Here is a 12,454-nt window from a genome sequence, read left to right as displayed (position 1 = left end):
TCTCCGTCCCGCGATCTCCACTACCCCACCCACCTGGTTAGTCTCTCTCTGTAGGGCAGACGAGCCTCACACGAAAAATCTCAACCCAACCACCTCGGACACTCGGGCAGGCGCCTGCAGCTGCTGGCCGCCATTCACCGTCTAGAGCGAGCCCGTCCTCCTTGCGGCCCCCCACTCTAGCCGTCTGCGCTCGCGCCCGACCTGGTCCTCTGCCACTTCTCTGGCCCGAATCACCGCCCCCCCGTGCACCAATAGTTTCGATGGAGATATTGCGACCTGGAGAGCACCATCACCACCACTGCGCACTCTCCGGTCGCTGACAGACATCGCGACACCCGTGACTACCTGCCATCGCCGGAGCGATCGGCTGGTCCGCGTACCCGTGTCGGCCCATCTGCGTTTGGGCGTGGCCAGGGGAAGTTCAAGGAAAGGGAGGTGAATTAGACTCCGGGGGTGAAAGGGGGATCCTGTTGAATCACCGGAAAGTGCAGTGGTGCTGGCTCCTGCCAGTCGACCAAGCCACTACGATCGGTGGCAGGTACCACGTCGCCCACCGTCCCACAGAACTCATCCATCTGTCTTGCGCGCGCCCTCCTGTCAGCCCGCAGGCGCAGCAGTCATGGCAAATATTGCTCAGGCCGCCTTTGTCGAAGACTTCGACGAAGAAAACCATGCCCCGCTGCCTGATACTCGTCAGGTGGCCAATACCGCTGCCAAAATATCCAGGTTGGAACCGAGACCCCCGCTGAAGTGCTGGTTGACGGTGGCAGTGACTCAGGCTATTCTAGTCGCACCGCTGCCACCGTCAACAGTACCCAATCGGGCCCATCGGGCGAGAGGGGTCCACCGATCCCTCTTAAGGTAGACACCACCTCCAAACGAGTCGATCTGGGAAGGAAAACATCGACCCGCAAAGATCGTCTCAAGGACAAGGACCGACCCTCACGGTCATCGCGTGACGAAAAGGTGCACGCTGGTGCCTATCAGCTCCCTACCCATCCTCCTGCCCCCGTGCCAAGGTCGTCATCCAAGAGTCGCCGGCGCGATTCGGTCAAGGTTCAGCATTACCACGACTCCTGCTACGAGTGTGCGAACGGCATGTACCATTCATCCACCCCAGTGGAACCGCCAGCGATGGAGTATCCTTTTTATACACCACATCGGCCCCCAGGGCCCGACTACATGCCACCCTCACCACACACCCCTCGGTATCCAGGACCCGCCATCCAGGATATCAACGTCACTCAAACAAGCCGTCCCCAAGTTCGGGCCTGCCGCTCCAACTCTTACCAGTCCCAGTCCGCCTACCATTTGAACCAACGACCCGTGAGTTTCCATGGAGCGCTGCCAGGTATGAGCATGTACCACCAGCAACCGATGAATTTCTACGAGCATGGCCCGCCGCCGGCAAACTCTGCCTATGCCAACCCGCCAGTCTATCCCGAGTCATCATACGGATCGTCGGGCTTCTACTACCCTGGCCCGGAATATGCGACTGCTGGCCCGCCGCCTGGGCGAGATCGTTCGCGGTCCAGCACTCGAGAACGGTCGCGGGCGCGCCGGTCGTCGTCTGTTTATGGCCCTCCTGTTGTCGAATCTGAAGTTTTCTCGCCCTATTATGAGGAGAGTGAGCCAATGGACCGCCGGTCGTCTCGGGAAATTCGTGGACGGCGGTCATCCAACTCAGCCTATCCACGCGATGAAGATTACTATCTCATGCCACCCCCGCCACCTCCCGCCTCGAAACACCGTTTGGCGCCACAGATCATCCAGGCCAAGCGCCCAGATCCGCCGCGGAAGTCCCAAACCGCTGGCGCCGTGCCTTCGCAGCACCGTCAGCCTAACGCTTTTGACATGTCCGATCTAGGGGCCGTACTGCCGGACCATGCACACCGTCGCCTGTCGCGAGAGGGCACTTTTCTGGAGCGCAGTCAAAGTCAGCGCGAGACCCGGAGATCCACCTCTTATAATGACCCTTCGCGGGCAACTCGGGTGGCCGTCGAGAGTTCTCGGCGCCCTCGACTGTCGCAGCACTACAACGGCCATGGCCGCACTAGCAGCCTCGAGGACAAACAGCGGGAGATCGAAGATTACCAGGCTGCTCGGTCTGGCCGACCGGCCGGCGCTGCTGCGATCCCGCTGTCGGCCGAAACGATGCTGCCCCGCAAGGCATCGAACCGCGTTGGCAGTGAAAGCGGCAGCCAGAAGAGCCGCTCGAACAGCAGTCGTGGCAGTGGAGGCTCCAAAGGGGACGACGATATCAACCTCGTAATGGATGGAGTGAAAATGAGCTTCACGCGGGAGTCGGTCGATGGCAAATTAATCAACATTCGCCGGGGAGATAGTAGCTTCCGACTCAACATCGAGGGCAATCGACAGCCCAAAGGCTACCTCCCTGGCCCTCCATACTCCGACTATACCCGCCGAGAACTAGAGGATGGGCGGCACTCACGAGATGACCGGCACTCAGACAAGGCTAGTCGCCGATCCAGCCGGTCTACCTACAGTAGGAGCCGCTACCAGGAGTGACCGCCGTCTCTTCCTAATTCCTTCCACTCTCTTTTGTGTTCCATGTTTCGTCTGTTTGACAAAATTGCTTTCTTGTCGCGGTTTGGCGGGTTCGTTTGCCAAAAGTTCAGGTTGTGTTTGATCTCGGGGCAGGCTCTCTGCTTGGAACTAAAATGTTAACATTTGAGCAAAGGCCTTTGGAAGCGCGATGAGCAGGCCCTAATTTCTGGGGGCTTGCCGACAGATCACCTGTCTTTTTTTTATATCGGACTGGGAGGATTCTCTGTCTGGTTTTGTTTGCAATTGCTATCTCTTGCGTCTGGGCACCCGTTCCTGGCACGTCTTCGTTCCGACAAAGGGTGGCCCTGTTACGGTGATATGATTGTACGATTCTGATGACCTGTGATGACAAGTTCGATGTTCTTTGCCAATTTGTTTTTTGATGCCCTGTCTTTGCCAGCGTTCGTGTATAGCTCTTTGTGTTGGGCCTGTGTCTATCTCCTGGTTCTCTATTTGTCCAAATTTGCGATCCCGACCGGGAGAGATATATACCCATTTACTTCTTGTGCCATCCGGTGTTTCCATTTTTCTGTTGGCCCGATATCCATTTTGGGAAAAATTTCTCTGCAGCCTATCACATATGCTGATGGGGGGGGTGGTTGGTCTTTAGCTTAGGTACTCATTCCTGGCTGTAATTCACCATTAATATCATCGTCATTCTTATCATCGTTGTTGCTTTCTATAGTGCCGATCAGTCCACTGTGGGTCCGCGATTGCCTGGGAAGCTGACCTAAGCCGTTGCCCAGGACAACGAAGGCAGATAAACAGTCCCAGCCTCTCACTTCCAACCTCCTCCATTTCAGGCAGATCTGAGCGTCATTCATATTTCTGGCTCCGTATTCTCCCTAATTTTTTCTCTTCAGACTCTACTGACAATCCGCCAGGTGTGGCTTTCGCTCCCCAATTTCCGTCCCCACATTCCACGACCAACAGCCTCATTTAGATCTAACGTTGATCATTTCACGCAAAGGTAAGCTCGATGACAGGCTCGATAGCAAGAATGTGGCATTTCTGACTCTTGTTCCAGTCTTGAGCCGTGCGCTCTTGACTACGCTCTCTATCCGCCATGGCTCCCGTTCCACCATCCGGGAATTTCCCCGGCATTCTAGCAGTGGAACTTGATACTCGTGCTGCGGAAAATGTCAACCCCGTGGCTGCTTCACCCGCTATCGACCTCAATACCTTTGCCGCCCGATCAGACGCCGAGTCCACATCGGCCTCCACCAAACATCCCTCTGGGGCGGGGACCATCAGCCCTAATAGCATCAACATGCAAGGCATCTTCGCACTGTTTGCCATCATCGGCGCTTTCTTTGTCCTTGGATCTATTTGGTTCTTTTTCTGGGCAAAGAACGGTAGCTTTGTCTGGCGTAAAGGCGACTGGGATGAATACAAGTCGACCGTTCTTCGACGCAAAGGCCCAGATGGGCGGACGCTCAGTAATGCGACCAAGAGCACTAAGCTCGGTGGTGGCAGCGTTGTGGGCAGAGGCTACAGCGATGATGGATACACTTACACTGGGTACACGGAAACGGCGACGACCGTCACCGAAGAGAAGCCCAAGCGGAAGAACAAGTTCAGACAAACTGCCAAGGAGAAATTGCTGCGACGACGCAAAGATGAGCGCTGGGAAGGCGAAGGCGACCACGATGTGCGCGCATATCGTGAGGAAAAGCCTGCTCGGATCGGTGGCATGAATCGCGAAGCAGACGGCACCTATCACGGCAGTGACTACGACAGCTCGGCGGTGCCGACAAATAGCGAGATGAGTGAAGCTCGCTATGAGCCTCGACGGGGACAACGCAACCGCAACACATCTGGATTCTCCTTCACTGCCGGCAACGAAGAGGTTCTCAGCCAGACGACTGAGGAGCAGCCGCTCCGGGACCCGTCTGCGCGCCGCCAGAACCGCCGCCGTGATCGTCGCAGCCAAGCCGATCCACCCTCTGTTCCCTCGTCCCGCACAAGCAGCCCGCGCAAGCGTGACCGCCGGTCCATGCCCGGCAAGTTCACCGAGCCCCTCGACCTTTCTTCCGCCGGCTCGCGCTCAGAATACCAGTACTCGAACGTCGACACCGAGGATTCGGGTACCAAGAGCTATCACCACCCGATCCCAGGCTTGACGAAGGGATACCGTCGTGACGGACGGAGTCGCCGTCGCGATAGCTTGAGTGACAGCGAGGGCGATGAGACTCGGTACTCATAAAGAGTGCATTTTATTTGTTGATATGGAGACCACGAAGCGGGTTAGGTTTGTTTTCAATGCACAAGATTGTATGTGTGATATGTATCTGTTTATTTGGGCGTTTTCTGCACTACGTCAGTGATTTATGTATGGACGGGCATGTAAATAATGAACAATTTCTTGATGGACAAAGCAGGATTATTTTCTCAACTTTGGTTTCTTTCTGTGGGCCTATAATAGTCAAACTGGCAGGCAGTGCGGGATTGACCTCAATGTCGCTGATATGAACTTCACCGCAACTATGGACCAATGGAATCCTCCTTATCCTGGGAACCTCATTAATATTCAAATCGCAATCTTGATTCGTGTCTACGGATTAGGCTGATGGGAGCTCATTGGGCCCCGGTGGAATGCTTGGCCTCACTGTGGAGACGGCTTGTTTTCATTCCCCACGTCAGATAGAATGAAGATACATACTTGTAAATAGTGAGCGAGCCCTGTACCGTGGTGGTTCAGTGTTTGGGGTAGCTACTTATACTTGTCAACCCGTGAATGGCAGCTTTTTCAACAGAGACAACCTCCAATCTTCACGGATTCTATTCCCTTTTCACCAAATTGTATACTCCATCCGCCACCATGCCTGGGGATACGCCAGGATACCTACCCAAGTTCATCTATGGACAGCTATTCACTCGTTTGCCTAAACCTACGCGCTCGTTTAAAGGGAGGACGGTTATTATCACTGGGTCGGATAGCGGTCTTGGTATGTACATTCAAATTTGAAATGTAACAAGCCTACACTGACTGTTTTCCAGGATTTGAGGCAGCGCGCCATATCATCAAACTTGGCGCGAAAAAACTTATCATGGCAGTACGGTCCGTTTCAAAAGGAGAGAAAGCCAAGACAATCCTGAGAAGATCCACGAGATGCGGCCCATCTGTCATTGAGGTCTGGCGGCTGGATCTATCTAGCTATGACAGTGTGAAAGCATTCGGCCTGCGCGCAACGACCGAGTTAGACCGAATTGATGTTCTACTAGAAAATGCCAGCGTGGCCTCCCTCACCTGGAACATAGCGGAGGACAACGAACAGATGATCACGGCGAACGTGGTGTCAACCATCCTGCTAGCCTTTCTACTTCTACCAAAAATGCGAGAAACGGCAAAGAAGTACAGCACCCGGCCCAACCTGACATTCGTCGTCAGCGACGCGCATATGTTTATCGATTTTCCAGAGAAGGATGCGCCCGAGGGGATCTTCAATCATCTGAAGGATAAGAGCAAAGCCAACTTGAGCGACCGGTACGCGCTCAGCAAGCTGATGGAGATCTTTGCGGTTCGGGAGATGGCCGAGCGCCGCCCGCGCGAGGAGTACCCGGTTACCATCAACATGCTCAACCCCGGCCTCTGTGAGAGCGACCTAGCGCGCGAGGGAGGGAACTTACAAATGAAAATACTGAAGAAGGCTCTGGCGCGAACGGCGGAACAGGGCTCGCGCACGCTGGTACACGCAGCGAGTGCCCTCGCCGATACGCATAGCCACTACCTCAATAATTGCCAGGTGAGTCCGACTGCGTCGCTGGTGCATAGCCACGAAGGCGCAGTGGCGCAAAAGCGCCTGTGGAGAGAATTGATGGCCAAGTTGGAAGTGATTCAGGATGGCGTGACGGGGAAATTATGATGAGGAACAAATGCCTTCATCGGGTTAGATCACTATGCGAGTGAGATGTTTTTAGATCTGACCTGAAATAACGTTGTCTGTCTGCGCCAATCACGTTGAGGTTTACACCGAGCTCCTGTATACTATACTTGGGCTTCTCGAACTAGGCTCTTTATGCTACTAGTCAGTCGTTGGACCACAACTCAGATGAAAATTTCTGAGACCGACCCTGCAATAGTCTCTGGGGGCTGTAATTAATTGCGGCTGAGCAGGAATCGGTATTCGGCAGCTATGAAAATTGCTCGTACGAGCAGTAGTCGGCGTTCAGAAACTATTATAAAAATGCTGGCAGCTGCCGCAACATTTAGGAGAACCTCGTTCACGAATTTTTCAGAATAGAGCATCACTATGGCAGAAGCCGTGGTCACTTTCTTTTCGCTCGTCGAGTTCACCACCAAGACCTTGTTGGAATTGATCCAGTTCCTGTCCACAGTGAGTGAGGCTGGCAATCAGATCCAGACCATTAGAAATGATGTCAAAGCAATTTACGCCTTGGTGCACAGTTTACATACCTCACTATGTAAAGAGCAGGTGCAGACCGTTGTTAAGGCCGATTCGGACATACGGTTGGCGTTGGATACGCTGCACTCGCCCATTAGGAACTGCCGCGAGGCCTGTCTGAGCGTCAAGAAAAAGCTGGGACATTATTCCCGAGCACAGGAGACGGGTAATCGGAAGCATAATCTCTTAGCCGAACAGCACATTGATTTCAGGCATGTCAAATGGTATTTCAAGCGCAGTGAAGTGCTTGACTCGGTCGGGGAGTTGGAACGGGCGAAGCTGACTTTGGCCACGGCGATGCAGAATGTTACAATGTATGTTGAAACTGGGCTCAACTGACTTATTCCATGGACTAATTTCTGAAGGGTTATCTGCTTGAAAGCAGTCACTGCTGGCTTATGGCGACCGACTAAATCTCCAAAGGACGATGCTGGCACAGCCCTAACTCGATTCTCCAATTCTATGAATCGTCTGCACCGTCGACCGAGAATTTTCAAAAAACCGACTAACGACAATAAAACCGATGGCAGTGGCGAAATACAACCACTGCCCGAAAATAGTCCGGCCACAGCAACCAAGATCATCAGACTCGTACGCAGTAACTTGGTTCCCTTGATCAAGGACACGCTACCGCATATCGATGTCAATGTACAAGATGACGATGGAAACACAGCGCTGACGGTTGCCGCTGCAATGGGCAATCTAGAGATCGTGGACATGCTCCTTCAGCATGGCGCCTCGGTGTCCATTCAAAATTATAGCTTGAGCCATTCCCGCGAAGACAATCAACACATCATCTTCGCCACCGGAATATTCCCAATTCATGCTGCGGCAGCACAGGGCCATTCCAAAGTTGTAAAGCTGCTTCTGCGATACGGTGCCAACCCCAATGCACGCACAGGTGGAGGGAGATCACCGCTGCATGAAGCTGTTAGGAACAATCATCTGCCGGTAGCAAAGCGACTGCTGAAAGCTGGGACTGACATTAATTCGCGAACACACATCAATGTGAGTGATAACCTGGGCTGATTCACTAATTCATCAGCCTAATAATATCTGAGCAGGGCTTGGCTCCAATCCATGAAGCAGTGCTCCAAGGCCATGAAGAGATGTTACGATTCCTGATCAGCCACAACGCCAGCATGGACGCCCTAGCCTTCAAGACGAACATGGCTCCGCTACATTATGCAGTGCAAGGCAGACGACAGAACCTTGTGCATATGCTGCTTAAGAACAGAGCTGACCCCGACATGCGCATGGTTGAAGGTATAACCCCGCTCCACATAGCAGCGGCGGACGGATGGATCGAAGGCATAAAAGAACTCCTCGAGTATAAAGCCACTATTGAAGTCCAGGATACTTTTCTTCAGGAGACGCCGCTGCACAAAGCAGCACGAAACCAGAAGTTGGCAGCTATCGACATCCTCTGCAAACGTGGCCCCTCTAGTATGGCAACCAAAAATATCGATGGTCTCTCTTTTCAGCAGGTGCTAGATCGTGCTAAAGCTTCTCCTCGCTGTTGGAGTGTGGAACCTTCCACAGCGGCGTTTGCGAGTGTAAGTCATCCCTAGATACAATTAGGGTTGTCCTTATGGCTGAATTGTCCTAGTATCTCCCGAGCAAATGTCGCTATGAATGATGTGAAAGGGACTTGGGAGAATTTCGCACTCTTTCGGTGTGGTTATGACTGGATGAATATACGAATAGATTTATCTGCCTAACAGCAGTCAAAAGACTTTCCCTTGTTATGAAAATCGAGTCGTCAAGAACAATAATAATGAACTTGTTCTACAGGGGTTTGAAGGTGATTAGATGTTCACAAAATCCGTGCTCTATCGCAGATACTGTGTATTGACTTGCTTGTTTCCGGTTTATCTCTTCTCAATTATCAACTGTACATATGTGATTTGAGGACAATTATGGCATCAACGAGACGCAGTTCCGTCCGAGAAGGTATAGTCGGGAAAGAAGCGATCATGGATACGGGTTGCATACTCCACCAGGACAGGAAAGGATTTGACTGTCTTCTGCGACTCCGGACATCTAGTAGCGAGTTAGTCGACACCATTGGAAAAAAAACATGAGAGATACTAACGAGCAACAGATCAGCGTCCCGACAATGAATCCAAAGAGCACAGAATCAGCATCCGTTGGGTTATCTCCCCCTAAGACCCAGAATGGGTCTTCCTTGTCATCCTTGCCTGATCTTTGGAGCTTCGCGGCAGTGATAAGTCCATTGAGGTTAGCCCAGATCTCATCTCGGAATGAACTGATCTCTTCGGGCGAAAACCGCAGAGTCCCTTGGCCGTAAAGCGTCTGCGTCGTCTTCCGGTAGGCTAGGTACCCAATCACAACACGCATGGGGTAAGGCATAGCGGCAAAGACATGATCGCGCTGTTTATAGAAGTTCTGGATCCATTTTTCATGGCCCTGCCCAAGGGTGAGTACAAGGCAGCCAGATCCAAGCGATGATTCACTCACCTGGAAAAAATAGAGACGGTCTTCAAGAAGTGCGCGCAAGGCGAGGTCTTGTGCCTTTTCTGCCGGACTAAGTTGCGCGTTCAGGTCTTCCATCATGCCGTTTTCCACGAAACCTTTGATTATTAAGGCGGAATCTGAAATCGTCTGGGGTGGTTGATTGTCATCCGACTCGATAGTCAAGTATGGAAGTTTGCCTCGTGGTGCAGTTCTCGGTGATCCTGATTCGGTGCGATAGGAGATGCCCGAGAAACGCATGCGCGCCTCGAGTTTGGTTACAAAGGGGGACCAGGTGTAGTGGCCCGTGCCGGGAAACCCCCGGAAGAGGGTAAAACGGAGGTTTGAATCGCAAGACGACATGGTGGAAGCGGTGATGAAAAGTAAGGAGGAGGAAGGGCTGCTCAGCCTTTTTCCAGCAGGGCAAAGTCACCCCTTTCGAGATCTGCTTACTGCTTACTTTATGATCGATGGGCCGAAACGACCCACTCGGCCGCCGCAACCCATCCTCGTTCAGCCTCGCTCACCCTCTTAGGACAAAGCTATTTTTGGCACCCTCGTTGAAAACTGGTTCGCTGTGATCCTATATAGTCCGACCGCCATGTCCCTCCCTCGCTTGCTTTTCCCCTTCCTTACATCGAGTGTCGGAGATTATTCTCTTACTAGTCTCCACTGCGCCACTCGGTGTATGGATCATTTATATTCATTTGCTCTTCTTCTTGTACCCTCTGCCTTAATCTGACGCTCCTTTGCAATTATTGCCTTGCTTCCCTCTCCGCAGGCTGTCCGATAATTATTGTGATGCTAGTACTAAGTTCTACCGTATCAAGGTAGGACTTCCAATACAAAGATCAGATAACCGATGGAAGTCTCAGTGAATTAGGATAATATTGAGAAGATATTTTAAATTTCTGAAGAAAGCTATACTGTCCGATGACTTACCTGATTTTTGGCCATCTTCCTATATCTGGCTGCAGTAGCAACTCTGGCCTTCTTACCCCAAATCAGCAACGGTATCGGAATCAACAAAAGAACAAAGGCAACAATTGCGACAAGAATATGCAAATTTTGCATACCCATGCCGTTGACCCACGGCGTCAGTACGAAGAGGACAATGACCGAAAGGATGTTTCGCATAAAGATAACTCCCACCAAGGCATCTCCAATAATCTATCACAACGGAACATTAGCGACTCAGGCCTAGCCTGGCTGGATAGTTTTCGTAGCGTTGAGGGAATACTCACATCCTGATAACAATCCATCAGGTACGAAAGAGAGATACCGCTAACGGAGGCCAAGGCGAAACCAAAGAAGCCAAACCCGACAGCAAGAAGAGCCCAGTGCACGCCCTATAACGTATGTTAGGTTTATGTCCCAAAATCATGTTGAGCCAGCAAAACTCACATAAGCAAGCCCGAGGCCAAACATCAAAATGCCCGCGGGGCTTATAATGGCCACGGGAAGAGCAAGCCAGAGACGCATCTCTGGCTCGTAGATTCCGCCATTGCGCTTAGACAGCCACAAAATGGACTTGTCACTCAAGTATCCGCCACAGGGGAAGCCCAAGACGGCGCCAACAAAGGGCGCAACATTCATCAAGCCAACGCCTATTGCGTCGAAGTTGTATGGAGGCAGGAGCATGTAGGAGGCTTGGAGCGAAGTCATGATGGCAAACCAGCTCAAGGTGGCTCCGTATGTGATGGCCGCGTATGCAACAGCCGGGAAGGTAAATAACGTGATGATTGGCTGGTAGAAATGAGGCCAGAGCGATTCGTTAGTTACGGTGACCAAGGCCATTCGCTGGCGATATGACTTCAGCTCGAATTCAGGATTTGTAGCGACTCGAGTTGTCGCCGTCTTTTTGGCATCCTCGTTACCGATTGATGTTTTGTGTTTGACACCTGGTTCTGGGGCATCTGCCGAACCCAATTGAAGCGCGGAAGAAACACCCTGACCGTTGACCTCGGGGATGTACTTCGATTCCTCGAAAAGAAAAACCACGCAGAGCAGGGTCACTCCAAAGAATATCACGCACCACCACCACATCCATCTCCATCCCTGTGATACTACGATATACCCCGAAGCGACGGGACCGAGGAAGGCCCCCGTGGATTGGAAGATGACAAACCATCCATTCATCGTGGCATGCTCATGAACGAAGAACATATCAGCAACAGTGATCTGCACGACGATCTCGCTAATTGCACCTCCCAGCCCGGAAATCAAGTTGCTTCCAATAAGATCCCCGACGGTGTTAGTTCGGGCCTGCCAGATACATGATGCAAATTGGAGAGCAGAGCTGAGAATGTAGATCGGCCGACGGCCGAATTTATGGACCAAAGGAATAAAAAAGATGCATCCCACGGCAAGACCCCCGTAATTGACGGCGGCGCCAGCATTCAAAATGTCAACACTCATGCCGAGCTCTGTTTCCATGGGGCCCCATGCGGTGAAGCCGATGTCCAGCTGAACAAAGGTCCACAGGACAAAGAAGCTCACCAGCGTGAAATTGAGGGCTTTGCGAGCCGTGGACCAATTGAGTGGATCATTAGGGTCAGCTGAGGGTGTGGGGAAGAGAACTACCTGGTCTCTTGTTCGGTGAACTGGATGTGTGAGCCACTCCCTGCGATTCAGAACTGGACAGTGCTTCTCTTACTGTCTTCCAGTGCAACCGTTCCCGGAGCCCAGAAGGTCTCGTCTCGATTCAGAATTTCCATGCCTATAGCGGTCCGACAGAGATGGATATCTTAGAAGAGGAGGAGAATGGCGAAAACAGCCATGATTTCCCCTGAGAACGCTGGAGATCCATCGCTTTAAAGGTCCGGGTGCCTCGTGCTTTGACGTGCGGGGAATCCCATGACCCATGCCCCTTATCTTGCCCCTTATCTTGGGCCGCCAAGCTGGAGCTGTGTGTTTGCGAGAGACCCCGGGTCCGGGGATAAATCTGTCACCGATCGGAATGGTTCCAGTGCGTGATAGTCCTGCCGATGTACAGAGTGAGCTTG

At 52.3% G+C, this 12,454-nt stretch overlaps 6 protein-coding genes across 6 annotated transcripts; 4 read left to right on the top strand and 2 right to left on the bottom strand.

Moving 5' to 3' along the window:
- Positions 1–619: 619 nt before the first annotated feature.
- N7510_006510 (uncharacterized protein) lies at positions 620–2,529 on the top strand (the record flags this gene model as incomplete). Its single annotated transcript, XM_056978436.1, has 2 exons — positions 620–726; positions 789–2,529. The coding sequence occupies 2 exons, from the start codon at positions 620–622 to the stop codon at positions 2,527–2,529; spliced, it is 1,848 nt and encodes a 615-aa protein (XP_056834468.1).
- Positions 2,530–3,634: 1,105 nt separating this feature from the next.
- N7510_006509 (uncharacterized protein) lies at positions 3,635–4,774 on the top strand (the record flags this gene model as incomplete). The annotated part of the gene is made up of 1 exon (XM_056978435.1): positions 3,635–4,774. One exon carries the CDS (start codon positions 3,635–3,637, stop codon positions 4,772–4,774), a length of 1,140 nt encoding a protein of 379 aa, XP_056834467.1.
- A 615-nt stretch (positions 4,775–5,389) lies between these two features.
- On the top strand, positions 5,390–6,434 carry N7510_006508 (uncharacterized protein; the record flags this gene model as incomplete). Its single annotated transcript, XM_056978434.1, has 2 exons — positions 5,390–5,516; positions 5,569–6,434. 2 exons carry the CDS (start codon positions 5,390–5,392, stop codon positions 6,432–6,434), a joined length of 993 nt encoding a protein of 330 aa, XP_056834466.1.
- A 387-nt stretch (positions 6,435–6,821) lies between these two features.
- Positions 6,822–8,530, top strand: N7510_006507 (ankyrin repeat domain-containing protein; the record flags this gene model as incomplete). The annotated part of the gene is made up of 3 exons (XM_056978433.1): positions 6,822–7,288; positions 7,340–7,982; positions 8,039–8,530. Coding segments are annotated over 3 exons (1,602 nt in total), but the record flags the coding sequence as incomplete, so codon positions are not given.
- A 369-nt stretch (positions 8,531–8,899) lies between these two features.
- Positions 8,900–9,812, bottom strand: N7510_006506 (glutathione S-transferase family protein; the record flags this gene model as incomplete). The annotated part of the gene is made up of 2 exons (XM_056978432.1): positions 8,900–9,017; positions 9,070–9,812. 2 exons carry the CDS (start codon positions 9,810–9,812, stop codon positions 8,900–8,902), a joined length of 861 nt encoding a protein of 286 aa, XP_056834464.1.
- Positions 9,813–10,829: 1,017 nt separating this feature from the next.
- Positions 10,830–12,166, bottom strand: N7510_006505 (uncharacterized protein; the record flags this gene model as incomplete). Its single annotated transcript, XM_056978431.1, has 2 exons — positions 10,830–12,052; positions 12,106–12,166. The coding sequence occupies 2 exons, from the start codon at positions 12,164–12,166 to the stop codon at positions 10,830–10,832; spliced, it is 1,284 nt and encodes a 427-aa protein (XP_056834463.1).
- Positions 12,167–12,454: the final 288 nt, after the last annotated feature.

The sequence above is a fragment of the Penicillium lagena genome, assembly GCF_028827675.1.
Source record: "Penicillium lagena strain IBT 129212 chromosome Unknown utg000003l_segment0_segment0, whole genome shotgun sequence".
Taxonomy (NCBI): Eukaryota; Fungi; Ascomycota; class Eurotiomycetes; order Eurotiales; family Aspergillaceae; genus Penicillium; species Penicillium lagena.
This window is presented reverse-complemented; position numbering and strand designations above follow the sequence as displayed.